We start from the raw sequence: 22,175 nt of genomic DNA on the forward strand, positions 1-22,175 counted from the left end.
AGTGCAGGGCTCCCTCGGTACCGCACTGGGAGTGTCAACCTGGATTTTGTGCTCAAGTCTCTGGAGTGAGGACTTGAACCCATGACCTTCTGACTCAGAGGCAAAAGTGCTACCCACTGAGCCACAGCTGACAATGCCTGGTTACAGAGCGCCACTGACAGAGGCCTGTAAGCAAATAGCTGCCGACTCTGGTCAGTCAGGGAAAGGAGTAGCAGCGTGGGAGGGGGGAGGGGGGGAGGGGGGAGGGGGAGGGGGGTGGGGACGAACATACGCATAAATAACACAAATAAAGCCCAGAGTTTACCTGAATATCGTTCCGTTGAAGTACATCCTGGAGGATTCCTATGGATTGCACAGCCGACACCACCTGGGAGTGGCTGGGATTCTGCAGTATCTGTGCGATCACCGGCCCCTCTTTGAATATATGGTGCTGCTGCGTTGCTTTGGCCTGCTGTCCCACCGGCTGCTGTTGGGTTATGACGCTGCTGGGTTGATGCACGGGCGGCGACTGAGGGCCGATGACCTGAGACGTACCGAGCACCTGCAGGTGCTGCAGAGCGGGCTGGACCGTAGTGGCTTCTCGCTGAGAAAAAAAACGAACTTGCATTTATATAGCACCTTTCACGACCTCAGGATGGTCCCAACATGCTTTACAGCTGATGAAGTACTTTTCGACGTGTAGTCACTGTTGTAATGTAGGAAACGCGACAGCCCATTTGCGCACAGCAAGGTCCCACAAACAGCAATGAGATAATGACCAGATAATCTGCTTTATCTGGTAGAGAGGAGAAATCTGCAGTATTCTGTATCACAAAAGATAAACTGACTTTTTACAATGGAGAAACCTAAATGATGACATCTAGGCAAAGAATTAGTGAGAGTATGCACTGTGAGCGAATACAGCACACATTCACCAGAATGAAACCAGCGGGGCTTAAAGGGTTAATTGAGGAGGCCAGGTTGGCTTGCATTCCCTTGAGTTTGGAAGGTCGATGGGTGATCTATTTAAAACGATGGAAGGATTCGATAGGGTAGATACAGAGAAGTCATTTCCTCTGGTGGGGGAAACCCAGAAGAAGGGGGCACAATCTTAAAATTAAAGCCAGGCCGTTCAGGAGTGAACTCAGGAAGCAGTTTTTCACACAAAGGGTAGTGGAAATCTGGAACCCGCTCCTCCAAACGGCTGGGGGTCAAATGAAGATTGATAAATTTTTGTCGGGTAAGGTTATCAAGGGATAGGGAACAATGGCGGGTAAATGGAATTGAGGTAAAGATCAGCCATGTTCTAATGGCTGAATGGCGAAGCAGGCTTGTGAGGCTGAATGGCCTGAGCCTGTCCCTATGCTATTGGAAACAAACCTGGCCAGCCCTCAGTCCTGCCTCCAGAAGGCCCAATGAGTAAATGTGAGCATCTCCCTGACGCTGCAACCAATGTAATCTGATGCCACTTGCCCCAGATATGTAGCCTCTATAACCAGGGCCAAACAGCGCTGTACCACAGCAGCCCCTCCCTCCCTATCTCTGTAACTTCCTCCAGCCCTACAACCCTCCGAGATCTCCGCGCTCCTTCAATGCCGATTTTCGTCGCTTCACTATTGGCGGCTGTACCTTCAGCTCCCTGGACCTTAAGCTCTGGAATTCACTCCCTAAACCTCTCCGCCTCGCTATCCTCCTTTAAAAGGCTCATTGGAACCGACCTCTTTGACCAAAGTCACCCGGTCCTAATATCTTATCTGGCTCGGTGTCAAATTTTGTTTGATAATTGCTCCCGTGAAGCGCCTTGGGACGTTTTACTACGTTAAAGGCGCTATATAAATGCGAGTTGTTGTTGTAGTAGCTGGTCCCTGCCACTTGACCACCAGGTGAGTTGTGTGAACGTAGAGACCTCCTGTGGCAGGAGTCAGGTACTGCAATACACCGTGTTGCTCAGTTTCGGTGCCTGTATTACTAGTTCAGCGGAAGGATTAAGCTATTTGAAATAAACGGGTTAACGCCCGCACCAAAGGAACGTCACTAGTGCTCGAGGGCTGGTATTGCTAACGGCGATCGATAAGCTGCAGTTTCTGGAATTGAAACTTTAAAATAAGAAGAATTGTGCCCTGGACCGGCAGAGCTCGCTGCCCCCGAGTGACTGGTGTTCAGGCACAATGGATCGCCTAAACAGTCCTTTGTATCACGAAGGGAAGAGGTCTCTGAGGACCACCCACACATCAAGAGAAGACAGGCAAAGAAAAGAGAACAAAAAAAAGGACAATATTTTAAACTCTTGCACTCGAGACTATGGGGTAGAAAATCGTCAAGGGCGGTATCACATTAGCTGCCTGTTTTCTGCCCAGCCCGATATTCTATTGACTTCAACGGGACCAAATATCGGGTAGAACGTAAAACAAGCGGACAATGCGATAACACGTGATAAATTTCTACCGCCTATGTCACAGTAAAGCAGTGTGTAAATGTTGTTTTGTTTGTGTGTGTGTGTGTGTCTGTGTGTGTGTGTGTGTGTGTCTGTGTGTGTCTGTCTGTGTGTGTGTGTGTCTGTGTGTGTGTGTGTGTGTGTGTGTGTCTGTGTGTGTCTGTCTGTGTGTGTGTGTGTGTGTGTGTGTGTCTGTGTGTGTGTGTGTGTGTGTCTGTGTGTGTCTGTGTGTGTGTGTGTGTGTGTGTGTGTGTGTGTTTTAACCCTCTCCCTCATCACTCCCGCCCACAATGCTCGGCTGACTGGGCCAGTGAACAGACCGCTCCGAGAATTGGCCACGGCCATTCTGTGACCGGTCACGAGGTGGAGCGAGAGTGCCGCAGGCTGACTGGGCCCCCTCCTCCAGTGCAGCATATCCCACCCCTTGTTGGGGCGGCACCACATCCAACTCAATCCCTTTCTTTCTGATATTCCCTCTGGAGGGAGAGTTATTGTCGGTACCTGAAGCTGTTTGTAGCTCCGTTGTCGCTGCTGCTGAAGGACCTGGACTTGTTTTTTCAGCACTTCGATTTGTTGTTGCTGGACTTGCAGCTGAAGCTGTTTAAAGAAGGAAAAAAAACATTAGAAGAGGACACAGAACATAAGCATTTTATGACAGATGCAAGTATTTTTTTTATTACAGGCAGCTGTTCTAGGGTGTTTCTCATAGTTAGTTGGATGATGTGCAAGGAAGTTATGCTAAACCTTTATAATTACACAGAATTTACAACACAGAAACAGGCCATTCGGCCCAACTGGTCTATGCTGGTGTTTATGCTCCACAGGAGCCTCCTCCCACCCTACTTCATTTAACCCTATCAGCATATCCTTCTATTCCTTTCTCCCTCATGTATCCAGTGCACTCAGCCATTTCCTGATATCACATGGAGTGAATCGAATTGACTGAAGACTGGCTTCTGTGATGGTGGGGATATCGGGAGGAGGCCGAGATGGATCATCCACTCGGCACTTCTGGCTGAAGATGGTTGCAAATGCTTCAGCCTTGTCTTTTGCACTCACGTGCTGGGCTCTGCCATCATTGAGAAAGGGGATGTTCATGGAGCCTCCTCCTCTCCTTAGTTGATTAATTGTCCACCACCATTCACGAATGGATGTGGCAGGACTGCAGAGCTTTGATCTGATCTGTTGTTTGTGGGATTGCTTAGCTCTGTCTATAGAATGCGGCTTCCGCTGTTTAGCGTGCATGTAGTCCAGGTTGGTACCTCATTTTTAGGTACACCTGGTACTTTTAGGTGCTGCTCCTGGCATGCTCTTCTACACTCCTCATTGAACCAGGGTTGATCCCCTGGCTTGTTGGTAATGGTAGAGTGAGGAATATGCCGGGCCATGAGGTTACAGATTGTCATGGAATACAACTCTGCTGCTGCTGATGGCCCACAGCGCCTCATGGATGCCCAGTTTTGAGCTGCTAGATCTGTTCTGAATCTATCCCATTTAGCACGGTGGTAGTGCCACACAACACGTTGGATGGTGTCCTCAGTGCGAAGACGGGATTTCATCTCCACGAGGACTGTGCGGTGGTCACTCCTACCAATACTGTCATGGACAGATGCATTTGCGACAGGTAGATTGGTGAGGACGAGGTCAAGTAGGTTTTTCCCCTTGTATTGGTTCTCTCACCACCTGCCGCAGGCCCAGTCTGGCAGCTATGTCCTTCAGGACTCGGCCAGCTTGGCCAGTTGTGGTGCTACCGAGCTACTCTTGGTGATGGACATTGAAGTCCCCCACCCAGAGTACATTCTGTGCCCTTGCTACCCTCATTGCTTCCTCCAAGTGATGCTCAACATGGAGGAGGACTGATTCATCAGCTGAGGGAGGGCAGTAGGTGGTAATCAGCAGGAGGTTTCCTTGCCCGTGTTTGAGCTGATGCCATGAGTCTTCATGGGGTCCAGAGTCAATGTTGAGGACTCCCAGGGCCACTCCCTCCTGACTGTATATCAGTGTGCCGCCACCTCTGGTGGGTCTGTCCTGCCGGTGGGACAGGACATACCCAGGGATGGTGATGGAGGAGTCTGGGACGTTGGCTGAAAGGTATGATTCTGTGAGTATGGCTATGTCGGGCTGTTACTTGACTAGTCTGTGGGACAGCTCTCCCAATTTTGGCACAAGTCCCCAGATGTTAGTGAGGAGGACTTTGCAGGGTCAACTTGGCTTAGTTTGCCTTTGTTGTGTCCGATGCTGGGTGGTCCGTCGGGTTTTATTCTTATTTTGTCTTTTGGAAGGTGCTTGTAAATTTCCAGTTCCAGATCATAAAAAAAAGACTGGCTTTCTTTCTCTTCTTAAAAAAAAATACTTCTGACACTTCGAAGCATGACGGATGCTCTCGAAAGGTGTCAGCGTGGCTCAGTGGGTAGCACTCTCGCCTCCGAGTCAGAAGGTTGTGGGTTCAAGTCCTTGAGCACAAAATCCAGGCTGGCACACGCAGTGCAGTAATGAGGGAATGCAGCACTGTCGGAGGTGCCGTCTTTCAGATGAGACGTTAAACCTAGGCCCCATCTGCCCTCTCGGGTGGACATAAAAGATCCTGCGACCATTATTTCGAAGAAGAGCAGGGAAGTTCTCCCCGGTGCCCTGGCCAATATTTATCCCTCAATCAACATCACTAAAAATAGATGATCTGATTACTGTTTGTGGGACCATGCTGTGTGAAAATTGACTGCTACGTTGCAAAAGTGGCAACACTTCAAAAGAATACTTCATTGGCTGTGAAGCACTTTGGGACAATCCTGTGGTCGTGAAAGGTGCTATATAAATGCAAGTTCTTTCTGTCTTTATATTGACAGAATGAGCAGTAAAGATCAGTGCTGAATGGGGTCTCGATGCAACAAAGAAGGGAAAAGAAGAACTTACGGTGGCTGGGAGAGAGGACAGCCCCACCGGCAGTGGGCCGTTTCCCACGGAGACGGCGATGGTTTCTGGGAAGAAAGATCCTGCACTGACGGCAGCTGAAGCAGCGTTGGTGAACTCAGCTAGGTTCACACTCGCGCTCTGCTGCTGAGAAGCGGCCTTCCCCTGCGTCTTTGTTTTCTCCTTCGAACAAAAAAAAGAATCATCATTCACTTACAAAAATGCACCAGAGGGTCGACACAGCAGGGGGGGAAACACAACACGCGATTTATTCGACTGAAGCAGGAGCCACAGGCATCCTGTCAAGGTGTCAGGAGCAGGGTCTCGCGGCACTTCCCAATTATATTCCCGTTCAGAATAAAATCGGCAGTGTCAATCCAAAGCCAGTTTATGCAGTATGCTCAGCTGTAAATGTTAACGAAACACTTGTTTATCTGTAGTTGTCTGCAGTTTGCTCACTAGCTCTTGTGAATGGAAAATGGAAGGACGTGCAAGTGATTAACGTGTAAGAGACATAGAAACGTATAAAACAGGAGCAAGAGTAGGCCATTCGGCCCTTTGGGCCTGCTCCGCCATTCAAAATGATCATGGCTGATCGTCTAACGCAGTACCCTGTTCCCGCTTTTTCCCTCATATCCCTTGATCCCTTTAGCATTAAGACAGTGTGCCAGGGGACTGTGGCCAGTGTTGTCCAATAAATTAGCCACTAGTCACACGTGGCTAATTGGGAATCTCGATGTGGCTAATTGCATTTCTAATTAGGGAGCAAAAATGTGTAATTGGTCATGTGATCGCAATACTCATATTCGCACGGCGTATGTGTGTGAACTTTTAACTTTTTTGTATGTTTGTTGGTAAAATGGTAAAACAAAAAGCAGAGTGTGCAAGTGTTTTTTGATCGTTGTAAGTGCTTTACCTCCTTGGTAACTGAACGGTGGTGGGTGTTTTGTGAAGCAAATATACACGTGAGGTACATTTACCTGTATTGTGTGTGTACGGCATTTTCTATTAAAGTTAGTACATGTGGCTAAAACGGTGTCGCTGGAGCCGCACCTGTGGCTGGTCAGCGATTTCCACTGGACAAAACTGGGTTAGGCCACTGCCCTTTCAAATGTGAGGTTGGGGTTTGAGTCCAGCCCAGCCTGATGAGATGAAAATCACCTCAGTGCTTAGTCTGCGTCTAATGTGTTCTATGCATTAAATGGATTAAACGGTAATGAACACATGGTCCATGTGACCTCCTGGACTGGTTTCAATTGCCTGAGAGGGTCGGAGAGGAATTTTCCAAAAGTATTTTTTTTCCCTTTTTGGCCCTGGGATTTTTTCCCCTTTTTTTTTGCCTCTCCCCAGAGATGACATGGCCGCGGGGGTGAGGAGGGAGTAGGGAGTGTCCAACCATCACGACCGTGGGGCAGGCTTGATGGACCAGCTGGGCTTTTCCTGCCTGTCATTTTCATCTGTTCGTATTCCTGATGCTGGCACAAACCATGCAAAATGGAAAAGTGTTCCGATCGCTATCCCCCGCCTCGACAAACGCAAAAACAATTAAACTTCGCCTGCCTTCCACCACTTCTTCAGCCCGTGGGGAGGGGGCTCACGTTCTCCTCCCGTTCGTTTCATCTGCTCGTTGACTCGACCAATGGTGCTGTGGCTGCAGCCCGTCACCCAGCTGATGAACCTGTAACAGTTGGATCTCGAGCCGCCTGGGGCAAGGAAGGAAATAGGTTTTAGGATTCTGAAGAGAGACGGTAATGTAAGACACACGGCAGGGTAGTTCACCTTGTCCACAACAGCAGAACCAGAGAACATGACCTGCGCTTGAAGTGGGGTAAATTCAAAACTAATCTCCAAAAACAATAATGCTTTTTAAAAAAAAATTAAGTGTAGAAATTGCAGATTACAGACCACTGCCTCTTAAACCCTTAAACCAGTGGTTTCTGGTGGGTATCTGACAGCTTCTGCAGAACCAAGAAGTTCACTAGATTCCTGGGATGAGAGGGTTGTCCTGTGAGGAGAGATTGAGTAGAATGGGCCTATACTCTCTGGGGTTTAGAAGAATGAGAGGTGATCTCATTGAAACGTATAAGATTCTGAGGGGAGTTCGACAGGGTAGATGCTGAGAGGTTGTTTCCCCTGGCTGGAGAGTCTAGAACTAGAGGGCATGGTCTCAGGATAAGGGATCGGCCATTTAAGACTGAGATGAGGCGGAATTTCTTCACTCAGAGGACTGTGAATCTTTGGAATTCTCTACCCCAGAGGGCTGCGGATGTTCAGTCGTTGAGTATATTCAAGGCTGAGATCGATAGGTTTTTGGACTCTAGGGGAATCAAAGGATATGGGGATCGGGCTAGAAAGTGGAGTTGAGGTCGAAGATCAGCCATGATCTTTTTGAATGGCAGAGCAGGCTCGAGGGGCTGTGTGGCCTACTCCTGCCCCTATTTCTTATGTTCTAAGAAGGGTCTATGGGCTGCACACAATATAATGCCTCAAGAGTTTCTGTTGTGTATAATGGGGAGACACAAATGTTTGGAGAACACACGGAGGGAACAAACAGAGGGTACAGGTGCTGAAGAAACTGCTGAGGTGTGAGAGAAAACAAAGTTCCACGAAAGGGCGGAGTGTGAATTCATTCAGAAGATAATATACACGGACTGGAGAAGGTGCAAAGTTTACAAGGATGATACCAGAACTGAGTTGTTCTATCGGGAAAGACTGGGGCTCTTTTCTCTAGAAAAGAGGTGACCTGATAGGAGTCTTTAAAATTACGATGGAGTTGGATACGGTAGACGTAAAGAAGATGTTTCCACTTGCGGGGGAGACCAGAACTAGGGGTCATAATATAAGATAGTCACAAATAAATCCAATAAGGAATTCAGGAGAAACTTCTTTACTCAGAGAATGGTGAGAATGTGGAACTCGCTACCACATGGAGTAGTTGAGGCGAATAGCATAGATGCATTTAAGGGGACGCTAGATAAGTACATGAGGGAGTAAGGAAGAGAAGGATATGTCGAAAGGGTTAGCTGTAGTAAATAGGTTGGGGGGAGGCTGGTGTGGAGCATCAACACCGGTTGGGCCGAATGGCCTGTTTCTGTGCTGTAAATTCCATGTAAAGATTATCGGTATAGCGTTCCTGCCAAACCTCTCCAGCACGTGTTGGGTATTTGACCTAAATTGAATAGAATAAATTGGTGGGGGTCCAGTCCAATTCGCGCAACCCACCTGAAGGTGTCAGCATCTCAGCCAGGGCTCTGCGCGCCTCAGCCTGCCCTTTAGAGGCCCGCTCCCTCCAGAGGTGAAGCAAGTGCCCGTGAGTGCGTGCCATCTGCAAAAAAAACCACAATCATTGAAACGTCTACTTTTTCCATTTCTGTCCACAAATTGAATTTTTCGTACAGTTCATCGCCAAACCAACGGCAGGCCGAGTTACCGAGACACAGTTGTCCACACAACACCTCTCCTTCACGAGTTCCACAATTGGTTTCAGAAGTCCCAGAGCCCCCTTGCCTTTAGTCCTTTCAACTCGTTCTCCTTTCTGTGGAAAAAAAAAATCGAAGGAGAGGTGCGTCAGGTAGAAAGAAGCACGGCAAGAATAGGGTTGGGGTTTGTCGGCCCGGGGTTCTAGTCTGACGGATTTTATTTTACCTCAGGATCGGTTTTCAACTTTTTGTGTAGAAAGTTGTTTGAGTACCCCAGGATACGTTGAGTGGCTCGCTCACACAACTTCAGCTCGTTCCGCAACACGCTGCGATTCTTCAGTACAAACTCCTCAAACGCTTTTGATTTCCGTTGACCATTGCCCAGGCCTACGGCCCTTCTGAAAGAACACATCATCGCTTCATTGCAGTCATGCGAGGTTATCAAGACCACATTAATATCGCAATAAGGTATAAATACCAGGGATGAGGGACTTCAGCTACGTGGACAGACTGGAGAAGCTGGGGTTGCTCTCCTTAGAGCAGAGAAAGTTGAGAGGAGATTTGATAGAGGTGTTCAAAATCATGAACGGTTTTGATAAGAGTAAATAAGGAGAAACTGTTTCCAGTGGCAGATGGGTCGGTAACCAGAGGGCACAGATTTAAGGTGATGGGCAAAAGAACCAGAGGTGACTTGAGGAAACATTTTTTTTTAACAGCGAGTTGTTATGATCTAGAATTTACTGCCTGAAAGGATGCTGGAAGCAGATTCAATAATAAATTTCAAAAGGGAATTGGATAAATACTTGAAGGGAAAAAATTTACAGGGCTATGGGGAGTGTCTGGTGAGTGAGGGTGCCTCATCCTTTGATCGTATGGGTTGTGGGAGTCCATCAAACCCTCCCACCAAATAGGGCTAGCCACCCTATTTGGTATGAAGATGGCTGTAGGTTAACCTGTCAGACTGTTGATCAGCCTGCGAATCCTCCCACTATTTTCCGCGGGAAGAGTGTGAAGATACGAAAACAACGACACCGCCACCCTATCAGACCGTTAATCAACCTGCGAATCCCCCCACTACTTCACACCGTTCTCCAAGGGAAGATGGCTAAGATACGAAAACAGCAACAACCATTGTGTGAATCTAAACAAACTTTCAGGCTACTGACTGATTGTTAAAAAAATGCTGAATTTAGTAGTACAGAAATATAAGTCAGAAAATGCCAATGGGAGAGAACATTTGAAACACGCAGTCAGTGAGAAGCATTTTAGTTAGTGAGGCATTAATTATGGAAAAGCACGGGCGCGATTTTATCCCCTTTATATCAGAGATAGTGGCCAAAGCAGGTCTACTTTGACCAGAAGTGATGTTACTTGCTTTCTTGGTTTTTCCAGCTCCTGTATTTCGATTTCATCATAGCATTTCAATGAACTGAGGTGCTTTGCTTCCTTCAACAGCTGCAGGAGATTCACAGCTCGATTGCGACTCTCACTCAGCTCATCCCCTGAAACGACGAAGAAAACCGACATCGGAATTAAAGCCACAAACCAATTCTGGTCACAAGAACATCGATTTACATTGTTACAGAACGCCCCAAGGATTTTTACACACAGTGGGGGATCTTCAGTTTAATGTCTCATCCAAAAGACGGCACCTCTGACAGTGCAGCACTCCCACAGTACTGCAGTGGGGAGTGTCAGCCTGGATTTTGTGCTCAAGTCTCTGGAGTGGGACTTGAACCCACGACCTTCTGACACTGAGGCGAGGGTGCTACCCACTGAGCCACGGCTGACACAACCACTGCTCCTACAGCCTGCTGACGTTTACTGTCTAGCTTCACATGTTAATAATAGCCAGTTGGCTGAGGTACAGGAGATCTGCCAGTGTCTATGGAATTGTGCCCCAACCTTCAGGGGAAGGACAAGAGAAAACGAAAGATGAAAATCTTCTCCTCACCTAGAAATGCCCATAACAAAGACTCATTCAATGCTACCTTTTTGTTTTGCATTTATATAGTGTCTATAACATAGTAAAATGTCCCAAGGCGCACCACAGGAGCGTAAATCAGACACAATTTGACCCCGAGCCTCATAAGGAGATATTAGGACAGGTGACCAAAAGCTTGGTCAAAGAGGTAGGTTTAAGGAGCGTCTTAAAGGAAGAGAGAGAAGCGGAGAGGTCTAGGGAGGGAATTCCAGTGCTTAGGGCCGAGGCAGCTGAAGGCACGGCCACCAATGGTGGAGCGATGAAAATCAGAGATGGGGCAAGTTCAACATTTAATTTTTAAAAAGTGTTAAATCATCCTCCAACCTGTCCTTTTGATGTAGTTCTGCAGACATCGACAAGGCTTCTTCACAAACAGAGGACAGCACAGCTTCTCAGCATCCTCATCTCCCAGCAGCTCCGTTATAAACACGGTAAACGCCTGCAGAGCATCCTGATGCTTTCTGCGTTCATCGGCGTCTACATCTATACAAGATGTGCGAGGGCGTCGCGATCTGCCAAACGCCAGCCCTTGAGCAAACAAAAAGGAATTTTTTTTTAAGGCAGCGTATAGTGACACCGCAAGTCCCGGCCAGAAAGGAGATGATTGGGTAATTCCCCCATCAATCATGGCCTGGAGACGGCACTGCTGTAAGTGACTGGGATTGATTTTAAACACATAATTTGCATTGTGCAACTATCCTCTACTCTTGACATTTTGCTGGAGAAATAACCCCGCTTTTATCGGGAGACGTTGCTGTAGTTTCAGAGAAGAGTTCTGTTTGCTGTAGTTCGTAGAGACCCTTTTTAAATAGACTCTGTTTGTTGCAAAATAGACTCTGCGGTTAAATAGATTCTGTTTGCGGTTAAATAGACTCTGTTTGCGGTAAGTCCTGATGTAAGTCCAGCCCCGCATCCAACTCATTGGCTGACACGGTTCAACTCATTAACTGACAGTGGTGTCAATACTCACTCTGTTTTTTTAATATATAAAAACAGTCGCCGCTGGTTTGGTTACAGTAAAATAGGCAACTGGAATCACTCCGAGATATTAGAAACGAACAGCATGGTTTGAAACCAGTTTCTCACACTCGAGTAGATATTTATGTTTTCTACCAGGCTAGCAAGTCCCAGGTTCAATTGCTGGTCTGTGCTCAGTGGTCTGAGTCAGGGCAGCAGTCGATGAGCTACAATTGCCCTCGCTGACGCTCGACTGGGGGAGGGCAGAGGGCTGTGTGGAAATCAGCTAAGATACCTGCTCCTGATCGCCGTCCAATGACCTAAAAATGGAAAAAGGGTGCTGGTGGAGAAATTCCATTAGAATGGGACCAGGTGCGATGCACTCTACGGTAAAATAACTGACTAGGCAGACTCAGTAAGGATGGTCGTTTGGGTGAGATGCCCATGGTACCTTTACGTTAAACTTGTGTAGAACCTTGATTAGAGCACATGCAGAGTACTGTGCACAGTTTGGTCTCCATATATCGAAAAGGATATACAGACACTGGAGAAGGTGCAAAAAAGATTTACAAGGATGATACCAGAACTGAGAAGTTATACCTGTCAGGAAAGACTGAACGCGCTCTCGAGAAAAGAGAAGGCCGAGGGGTGACATAATAGAGGTCTTAAAAATCATGAAGGGGTTTGATGTGGTAGACGTCGGGAGGATGCTTCCACTTGTGGGGGAGACCAGGACTCGGGGCCATAAATATAAGAGAGTCACTAATAAATCCAATAGGGAATTCAGGAGAAACTTCTTTACCCAGAGAGTGGTGAGAATGTGGAACTCGCTACCACAAGGAGTAGTTGAGGCGAATGGCATAGATGCATTTAAGGGGAAGCTAAATAAACACACGAGGGAGAAAGGAATAGAAGGATAGGCTGATAGGGTTCGATGAAGTAGGGAGGGGGGCAGGCTCATGTGGAGCATAAACACCGGCACGGACCACATGGGCCGAATGGCCTGTTTCTGTGCTGTAAATTCTTTGTAATTCTACCAAACCGGATCCCAGCAGGAGTCAGCACCTTCAATACAGGAGTTGGGGGGTGGGGGGGGCGAGTCTATCCCCCCGGGGTCACTTACCGCAGGCGTTACACAGCGTTAGCACTTGTCCGGTCTTTGGATCGTTTTTGCGGCGGGGCGATGGGTTATAACCCGACTGCTTCAACCGGTTGCCGCGACGGTTGGGGTTCGTGATGTGCGGAGATTTGCAGATGTCGCAACAGAATTGTGCTCCTGCTTTCTTTTCTGGGAAAGAAAGAAATTTTTTTTTTGTAAAAAAAAAATCAGCAAATGTGGCCCAATCGGTCCAGCTCCCAGAGAAAAAATGAAACATGTTACCAGGACTCCAAGGGTTAAATTGTGAGGAGCGGTTACATAAACTAGGCTTCTACTCCCTGGAATATAGAAGGTTATGGGGTGATTTAATTGAGGATTTTAAAAGGAATTGATAGGGTAGATAAAAAGAAACTTTTTCTGCTGGTGGGGGAGTCTGGGACAAGGGGACATAACCTTAAAATCAGAGCCAGGCCATTCAGGGGCAAAGTTAGGAAATACTTCTTCACACAAAGGGTGTTGATTGTAAAAAGCAGTAGACGGGAGCTCAATTAATTATTTTAAATCCGAGATCGATGGATTTTTGCTAGTCAAGGATATTAAGGGATATGAAGCCAAGGCAAGTGGATGGAGTTAGGATAAAGATAAGCCATAATGTCATTGAATGGCGGAACAGGCTCAAGGGGCTGAATGGACTACTCCAGTTCTATGCTGCACTTCGAACAAACAATAAGAGAACTTTAAGAGAGGGGTGATTTAATAGAGGTGTTCAAAATTACAAAGGGTTTTGATAGTGTAAATAAAGAGAAACTCTTTCCAGTGGCAGACGGGTTGGCAACCAGAGGACACAGATTTAAGATAATTGGCTAAAGAACCAGAGGGGAGATAAGGAGAATTTTTTTTTTTTTACGCAGCGAGATGTTATAATCTGGAAGGCTCTGCCTGAAAAGGTGATGGAAGCAGGTTCAATAGTAACTTTCAAAAGGGAATTGGGTAAATACTTGAAGGGGAAACATTTGTAGGACTATGGGGAAAAAGCAGGGGGGAGTGGGACTAATTGAATAGCTCTTTCAAAGAGCCGGCACAGGCACGATGGGCCGAATGGCCTCCTTCTGTGTTGTATCATTCTATGATTTTAGAATTATAGGCTGACAGAGCAGACACTTAAGATCAACAGAAAAAGAATTAAAAGGGCAGGTTAGAATGTGGTAAAATGCTGGAAAGGAGTCTATAAATCTTTGGAAAAGGAATTAAACAATTATCTTAAAAGTTAAGATTAAAGGGAACCTGTGGCATTGCTCACATTCGGTTAGAGGATGCAGTGAAGCAACAGGGCCACCCAGTGGCTGCAGCCTGCACTACAGCATCACTGGGAGACCGATCCACACAGGGAATTGCCATTATAGTCATTCTCAATGTTAAATGTTGACATGAAACGCACGACCAAAAGACCTAAAGCTTCTGGACAGGAAATGTGTAGATACACAGGATATTTAATATAATAAAGATTTGGAACAAGCAGGTGGGATTAGACTAGGTGGTTCATAAGGAAAAAAACACCAGTGCAAGGCATTTATCTACTGGTTTGGATTGTAAAGCAGCAGTGAGTGTGTGTCCAGCAGATATATTCAGCACCTAAGCGATGTGGAAATGAGATATGAACGTATACCAGAGACAGGTGTGGTAAAATCAACAACCGTGAGAAGTGCAAGCCATGGGTTGGGTTTTAAATGCCCTGCCTGATTTTGATTTGGGCAGGGTAGTCTTCCGTCTCGTCTTCCTCCTGACCACTGCTTCCACTTCGGGTGAAAGGCACCTCTTCTTCCGGATTCTTCCACTCCTCCTTCCCTCAACCGCACTGGATTCCCGATGCGCCGCCTCCTAAAAGCAAAAAGAGAGACAACTGCAGACGTTAAACAACGGGTCGTGCGGGACGTGTTACCGGGGTGTGCGTGGTGGGCTTGATGCTCCACTCCAGAGGCTTGAGCACATAAGATGGGTCGGTACCGAGGGACAGCTGCGCTGCCAGAGGTGCTGTGTTACGGATGAACTGAGGCTCTATCTGCCCTCTCGGGTGATTAAATAGCACCACAGGATCTTTTATAAAGAGTAGGGGAGTTCTCCCCGGCGTCCAGGCCAATATTTATCTCTCAACCAACATCACTAAAAACAGGTGATCTGGTCATTTATCTCAGTGCTGTTTGCTTGCTGCACGCAAATTGGCTGCCGCGTTTCCCTTCATTACAACACTGAATATGCTTCAAAAGTACTTCATTGGCTGCAAAGCGCTTTGGGACGTCTTGAGTTGTGAAAGGCGCTATATAAATGCAAGTTCTTTCCTTCTTTCCTTTGAAATGTTTTAGGGCTCATTTGCACTTAGGTCCTGACCATCTCCTGTAGTTACCCTGGAGAAACTGGATGGCAAACTTTAATGGACTTCATGAACGAATCTTCATGATAATTAGAAGTGAGCAGTCAATGAGCATCTTTCTAAGGCAGCAAAGGAATTGCTGAACTCCTATTTCAAGGGCTTTGGTTGAATTCTCAGACCGGGCTATTGCACAGGAGTTTCCCCAAATTACTGGCCAGAGCTGTAGACGATACTTTTTTTTTATTGTTACGATTTTCACCACACCTCTCCTGTTGGTGCCGACAGCCCTCTCCTAACTTGCTTAAGTGACTGTTGTTCATATATGATCAAAGCCAGTGCGGGTTGGCAAGCTATTTTATCATGGGGGGCATCACAGGTGCACCTGATCCTGTTCTCCCCTATGACAGGCGCACTTTCTAGCTGGGGTAATTGTATAGCAACCAGGAGCCGGAACCGGAACTCTGGTGGGATTTTCCCCCTCCGGAGGGGATGCCGAGACCAAATGTAGCACAGAGCAGGATGGAATCTAGAACCTTCTGGTCTGTACAGTCCAGTACCACACCAGGGCAGTGCCTTTACCCAGCAGCCCATCACTAAAGCCCCTGGTGCACTCTACAAAAGCTAAACTCTTTTGATCGCCAGGAAAAAAGAGGGAATACATTTTAAAAACCTTCAATCAAACCAACACAGTAAGCCAATGGAGCAGTAGGATAGCAGTTGCTCTCTTCATGTCCCCCTCTGGTGACTTTCCAATTTTGGCTGTATCATCAAGAGAAGGTAGTGATTGGTAGCTCAAGCATCCACCTCTTAGTGGGCATGAGTTCAGGGCAGTATGGAAATTTTGACTCAGGACCATCAAGGGATGCCAATTGTAAGAAACAGCATTTCACACCAAAGGCCCTCTTTGGATATTGTTGTTCACATACTCGAGATTGTCTCAACCTTGTTGACTAATGTTGATCCCTGGTTGATCACGTCATGAGACGCCATGTCTCCATTTTAATATCAATGTCTATAAGCATGATGGCATGGGAAGCGTCACTATCTTCTGCGGAATGTACAGGGGACTGCAGATGGTGTTTGGCTTGCAGCGAGGTTGATTGGCACGCGAAAATGGGGCGGGCTTGGGGTACAGCAGATTGATGTGTGATTGTGTATTAAGCAAGAGAGTGAAGCACAGAGGTTAGAATATTTTCGGAGCAAAGACTGGACACGCTCAAGTGTAATCTCAAGAACCTTCAAGAGTGCACCTCGGAACCTTGTCGGTGATAAGCTTTGCCAGGTTGTATCCCAACATCTTATGTAGAATGTTATAATTATACTATTGTATTTTAACACCTTTACTTCTTGTATTGTAGCTTCTTAATAAAACCTCATGCTTTGGAACAAGACATACTCCTAGCGTTTTTGACTAAAGACCGAACCATAAACAAATTACTTATACCGATCCTCACTCAGTTCTAAGGGCAACTGGGCTGAGATGAACCACTGGATTAGGTCCTTTCTGAAGCAGAGCTTGGAGTTTTCCCAGTGTCCTGGCCAACACTCTGCCTTCAACCATCACCACCAAATAAAAACAGATCAACTGGTTCTTCATCTCACTGCCTGTTTGTGGGACCTTGCTGGGCGTAAATTGCCTGTCACATTTGCCCACATAACAGTGCCAGCATTTCAAAAGTAAGTTCTCAGTGGTGAAGCACCTTCAGACATCGCGAGGACGTGATAAAACGCTATCTACATAAATGGAAGCTCTTTCCTTCATTTGTGTATAACTTTTTCAGCTGGTACTCCCAACATGGTGGGTTTTCACAACTTTATATTTTCAATGACAGAATGGAAATGATCTTCTCTCAGGAAATGGAAGCAACCTTAGCAACTTTGTTTTCAGAATTTTGGGGGAATGTTCAACAAAAACAACATCTTGCATTTATATAGCGCCTTAATGTAGTAAAACATCCCCAAGGAGCTTCACAGACTTGACACCGAGCCACTTAAAAGGATATTAGGACAGGTGACAGAGGTAGGTTTTAAGGACCGTGTTAAAGGAAGAGAGAGAGGTAGAGAGGCGAAGAGGTTTAGGAAGGGAATTCCAGAGCTTAGGGCCTAAGCAGCTGAAGGCACGGCCGCCAATGGAGGGGCGAAGGAAATCGGGGATGCGCAAGAGGTCAGAATAGGAGGAGTGCAGAGATCTCGGAGGGTTGTAGGGCTGGAGGAGGTTAGAGAGTTAAGTAGTCACCTCTCCCATGTCCCCATCCTGGCGATGTTTTAAGTGGATACATTATTGGGAGAGGGGAAAGGCAGCTTGTGTATCACAGTGCTGTTAAAATGTTTTCTTAAACCCTCCTCTGGTGCGTCAGAACTCACCGCTGCCACATCCACGAGATTTACATCGATCGGGTTGTTTCCAACGGCCTGCGATTGCTTTGGTCCACCGAGCTTCGATGCGAGTTCAGACTCCCCTTGGATCCGATCACTTGCAGCTGCAGCGCACGTAAAGAGACACAGCACAAAAATATTGCTGAGAACGTGTTAAACATATAAAAATGTAAAGATGCCCTAAACACAAGGTGAGTAATGATAGATGATAAATAATAAATAACCTAATAGAGGTCTTTAAAATCATGAAGGGGTTTGAAGGGGTAGACACAGAGAAAATGTTTCCACTTGTTGGGGAGTCCAAACTAGGGGCCATAAATAGAAGATAATAATCCAATAAGGAATTCAGGAGAAATTTCTTTACCCAGAGAGTGATTAGAATGTGGAACTCGCTACCACATGGAGTAGCTGTGGCGATTAGCATAAGTGCATTTAAGGGAAAGGTAGAGAGAAAGGAATGGAAGGTTATCCTGATAAGGTCAGATGAAGTAAGGTGGGAGGAGGCCCGTGTGGAGCATAAACACCGGCACAGACCAGTTGGGCCAAATGACCTGATTCTGTGCTGTAAATTCTATGTAATTCTATGTATATGTAACAAAAAGTGGAAAGTTATTTTTAGGCAACTTATTATGCAATGGAGAGGTAAATTCTCTTTATGATGCCAAATATCTGACAAGTTAAATAAGACAGCTGGATCCCAAAATATTTAGTCACCTAATGATCAGCAAATAAGCAAACCTTTTTAAACTCGTTCCCTAGTCCAAAAGAACCGGGGGGGAAGATGAGGAAAATATTTTTTTATGCAGCGAGTTGTTATGATCTGGAATGCACGGCCTGAAAGGGCGGTGGAAGCAGATTCAATAGTAACTTTCAAAAGGGTACTGGATAAATACTAGAAAAGGAAAAAATTTGCTGGGCCATGGGGAAAGAGCAGGGGGGGCGGGACTAATTGGACAGCTCTGTCAAAGAGCCGGCGTAGGCACGATGGGCCGAATGGCCTCCTTCTGTGCTGTAAGATTCTAAGAACCAGCCTAAACTGTACTATCACAACAACGGTGCTGACCTTCATTTCAAGAATAATGCCATCAATCCTGAGCAAACACCTGTATTGCTTTAGTACATCTCATTACCTAGTTTGTTGGTATATTTGGTATCAAACAGAATAAATGAAGGGTTTGTGACAACCCAAAGCTCCCAAAGATCTTCTCGCTACACGGAATTGGTTTCTTCACCCTGCACAGGTCAAAGTTTCTGCTCAAGTTAAGATGATAAATTCTTCACAATATCCCTGCACCGTAATTTCCTCACTCGAACCGTGTTCCCAGGAGAAGACAGAGAAAGCAGAGATCAGGCGCTATCCCGGAGGGAAGGATAAATTGAAGGCAGAGGAACTTGGCAGTTACCAGCAGAGCTGTGGAAACACCTGGCTCTCCTCAGGAAATGGTGAAACCTAAAGAGGGAATATAATAATAACCAGGAACAGGGAGTGGATTGAAAGGTGCTGTACATTGGCTTGGATCACAAATAAGGCAGACAAGCCCAATATTAAAACCTCTGAGTCGGAAATGCTGCACTGCCAGAGGCGCCATCTTTCAGATGAGAGATTAAACCGAGGCCCCGACTGCCCTCTCAGGTGGATGCAAAAGATCCAATGGCATTATTTCAAAGAAGAGCAGGTGAGTTCTCCCTGGTGTCCTGGCCAATATTTATCCCTCAATCAACATCACTAAAAAAAACCCCAGATTGTTCAGTCATTATCACATTGCTGTTTGTGGGATCTTGCTGTGCCCAAATTAGCTGCTACGTTTCCTACATTACAACAGTGACTACATTTCAAAAAGTACTTCATTGGTTTTAAATGTGCTACATGAATGCAAGTTCTTTCTTCCTGTGCAGAAGCCTACTGGTATGTAACTTCCTTAGATCTGCCAAGCTGAAGAAACTCGGGCTTTTCAGCCTGGAAAGCAGGTGTTTAAGAGATGATCTTATAGAGGTATACAAAATGATTAACGATTAAATTGCAAGAGTAGGGCAAGGGTACATAGGTTCAAACTGGTAAACGGTAAAAACTCCTGGTGTTAGGAAATTCTTCTTCATACAAAGACATTCCGGAACAGACTTCCAGGGGTGGTGAGGCAGAACCTTGGAATCTTTTAAGAAACAACTGCAATGGGGTGGGAGGGGGGGGATTAATACTGGATGGATGTTTTAAGATGGGTCAAATGGCCTTCCTCATCCAGAACCATCTTATGATCTTGTGTCACTCATTACAACAACAATTTGCATTTAAATAGCACCTTTAATGTAGAAAAAATCTCGTCACTTAACAGAGGTGTAATCAAATGAAAACGGACACTGAGCCAAAGGAGATGTTACGAGGGGTGACCAAAAGCTTGGTCATAGATTTGGGCTTTAAGGAGATGAGGTGGAGAGCTTTAGAGAAGGAATTCCAGAGTGTCGGGCCTCAGTGGGGCAAAGGGAGGGGGGAATGTACAAGAGGCCTATTGTCGGGCTAAGGAAGAGGGGATGCATTACGAGTGACAATAATTAACAGTTTTAATATGACTTATCCAGATGTGTTACTATTAAAAATAAACACAACTCCATGAGTTTAAATCAGTTTGCAATCTGACACTCATTGATCGTAAATGTCATTTAATATCCCCTAATGTTGGCAGCTCTACAAACAGATTTGCCATCTGCCAAGTGTTGTTTTACAGGCTTTCTAGAAAGGTTTAAAAATGTAGATACCATGACGAAAGTCAGTGTTTTTAACAGTTCTGCCTTATGTCTAATGGAGAAATTACTATTTAAGGTTTTCAGTGAAGTGCCATTTTCAGCAAAGGAAACAGGATTTTCAGACATAATCTCAATTTACAATCCTGCATTTAGCAAAATATGAAACCCAGTACACTCCTTGTTCTTCGCAACCAACCCTAGCCTTATCCGAGCCCCAAAATTAATCCTAATCCTAACCTGAACTCGAACCCAAACCTCAACTACAACCCTGTACCCAACTCTAAGCCCAAACCTTATCCTAGCTTGAAACCTAAACTTAATCCGAACTCTAACCCTAATCCTAAACCTAATCCGAACTCTAACCCTAAACCTAACCCTAATTCTAACTTTAAGGCCAAAACTAATCCTAACCGTAAACCTAAAACTAACTCTAACCCTAACTCTAACCCTAAACCTAACTCTAAACCTAAACCTAACTCTAAACCTAAACCTAATCCTAACTCTAACCCTAAACCTAATCCTAACCCTAACTCTAAACCTAATCCTAACTCTAACCCTAAACCTAACCCTAACTCTAAACCTAAACCTAATCCTAACTCTAACCCTAATCCTAACTCTAACCCTAACTCTAAACCTAAACCTAATCCTAACTCTAACTCTAACTCTAACCCTAATCCTAACTCTAACTCTAACCCTAATCCTAACTCTAACTCTAACCCTAACTCTAAACCTAAACCTAATCCTAACTCTAACTCTAACTCTAAACCTAAACCTAATCCTAACTCTAACCCTAATCCTAACTCTAACCCTAACTCTAAACCTAAACCTAATCCTAACTCTAACTCTAACTCTAACCCTAATCCTAATCCTAACCCTAACTCTAACCCTAACTCTAACCCTAACCCTAACTCTAACCCTAAACCTAACTCTAACTCTAACTCTAACCCTAACTCTAACCCTAACCCTAACTCTAACTCTAACCCTAAACCTAAACCTAATCCTAACTCTAACCCAATCCCAACCTGTTTCCGGTTGTTGAACTACAACTCCCACAGTGCCCCGCGCCAGCCCCGGGCCCACCTCAGGGAAAGGAGAAAATGGAGTCCTGCTCCCCAGCGACTGCCGCCTCGCACACAACCCTCGGCCTCCCCACTGCAGGGGACACGCATTAACTCACCGCGGCTGAAACCTTCCATTCTGAGCACAGTGCCGGGCCCGCCCTCCGACCCACACACATTATGTTAGAGGCGGCTTCCTACATTTACACAACAAACTTCACTGATCTGCGCCACTTCGACCTTCTCCCAACTTGGCCAATGATTGGCATGCGGAAGCCCCGCCCCCTAGGAGCAGGGCAATTGGAATCCTGTGTGGTGGGGGGGGGGGGAATGAAGGGGATAAAACGATTATTCGTTAGGAAAATTAACTCCTTTCGGAGCAGTAAATCCATTATTTAATGTTTATGTAAATTTATGTTTATATCACGAGCAAGTTGGGTGCAACAGTAATCTGTAAATTTTGTTAACAATTCTCCTCTCCCTCCTCCTCCCCCCCCCCAACAGTCATTGTCACATCTTTGCGGCCAGCAAGCGAAGATTGCGCATGCGTTTTTTCAATCCGTGCCACACTGAGGCTGGAACGGCCATCTTTAATAAAGGCAAAAATGAGCTGGAGATTGGAACAGTGAGAATAGTTAGATAGCACTGTTGTGGCATAATCACATTATTTGTATGCGCACAAGGCAAATTTGTCTCATTTTCTTGGGAGGAAGAAAATATAAAACTGTCCCCAGTCCTGCTCACAACCTTCTTTTCCTCCTACTGAAAACTGCTAGTTAGCAGTAAGATCAAGACAGTAATTCAGTCTCAGGGTTCTGAAATCTATAAATCACTCAAATTCTGCTCCTCTGCTTT

At 45.9% G+C, this 22,175-nt stretch overlaps 1 protein-coding gene across 5 annotated transcripts in view; it reads right to left on the bottom strand.

Moving 5' to 3' along the window:
- Window positions 1–21,579, bottom strand: part of LOC137300657 (histone-lysine N-methyltransferase 2D-like) — a 37,964-nt gene extending 16,385 nt beyond the window's left edge. For 4 of the 5 annotated variants that reach the window (XM_067969886.1, XM_067969888.1, XM_067969887.1 and 1 more), the window contains exons 1-13: window positions 21,440–21,579; window positions 17,512–17,627; window positions 14,516–14,657; window positions 12,804–12,968; window positions 11,048–11,251; window positions 10,115–10,241; window positions 8,966–9,137; window positions 8,751–8,855; window positions 8,543–8,645; window positions 6,881–7,023; window positions 5,324–5,503; window positions 2,915–3,010; window positions 305–583 (exon numbers count right to left, since the gene is read on the bottom strand). In XM_067969886.1, the coding sequence (XP_067825987.1) occupies window positions 305–583; window positions 2,915–3,010; window positions 5,324–5,503; window positions 6,881–7,023; window positions 8,543–8,645; window positions 8,751–8,855; window positions 8,966–9,137; window positions 10,115–10,241; window positions 11,048–11,251; window positions 12,804–12,968; window positions 14,516–14,657; window positions 17,512–17,627; window positions 21,440–21,458 (1,851 nt within the window). In that variant the 5' untranslated portion in view covers window positions 21,459–21,579. The remainder of the gene's footprint in view (window positions 1–304; window positions 584–2,914; window positions 3,011–5,323; window positions 5,504–6,880; window positions 7,024–8,542; window positions 8,646–8,750; window positions 8,856–8,965; window positions 9,138–10,114; window positions 10,242–11,047; window positions 11,252–12,803; window positions 12,969–14,515; window positions 14,658–17,511; window positions 17,628–21,439) is intronic. The other variant, XM_067969885.1, reaches the window with a different exon arrangement.
- Between the last annotated feature and the right edge of the window lie 596 nt (window positions 21,580–22,175).

Source organism: Heptranchias perlo, chromosome 31, assembly GCF_035084215.1.
Source record: "Heptranchias perlo isolate sHepPer1 chromosome 31, sHepPer1.hap1, whole genome shotgun sequence".
NCBI lineage: Eukaryota > Metazoa > Chordata > Chondrichthyes > Hexanchiformes > Hexanchidae > Heptranchias > Heptranchias perlo.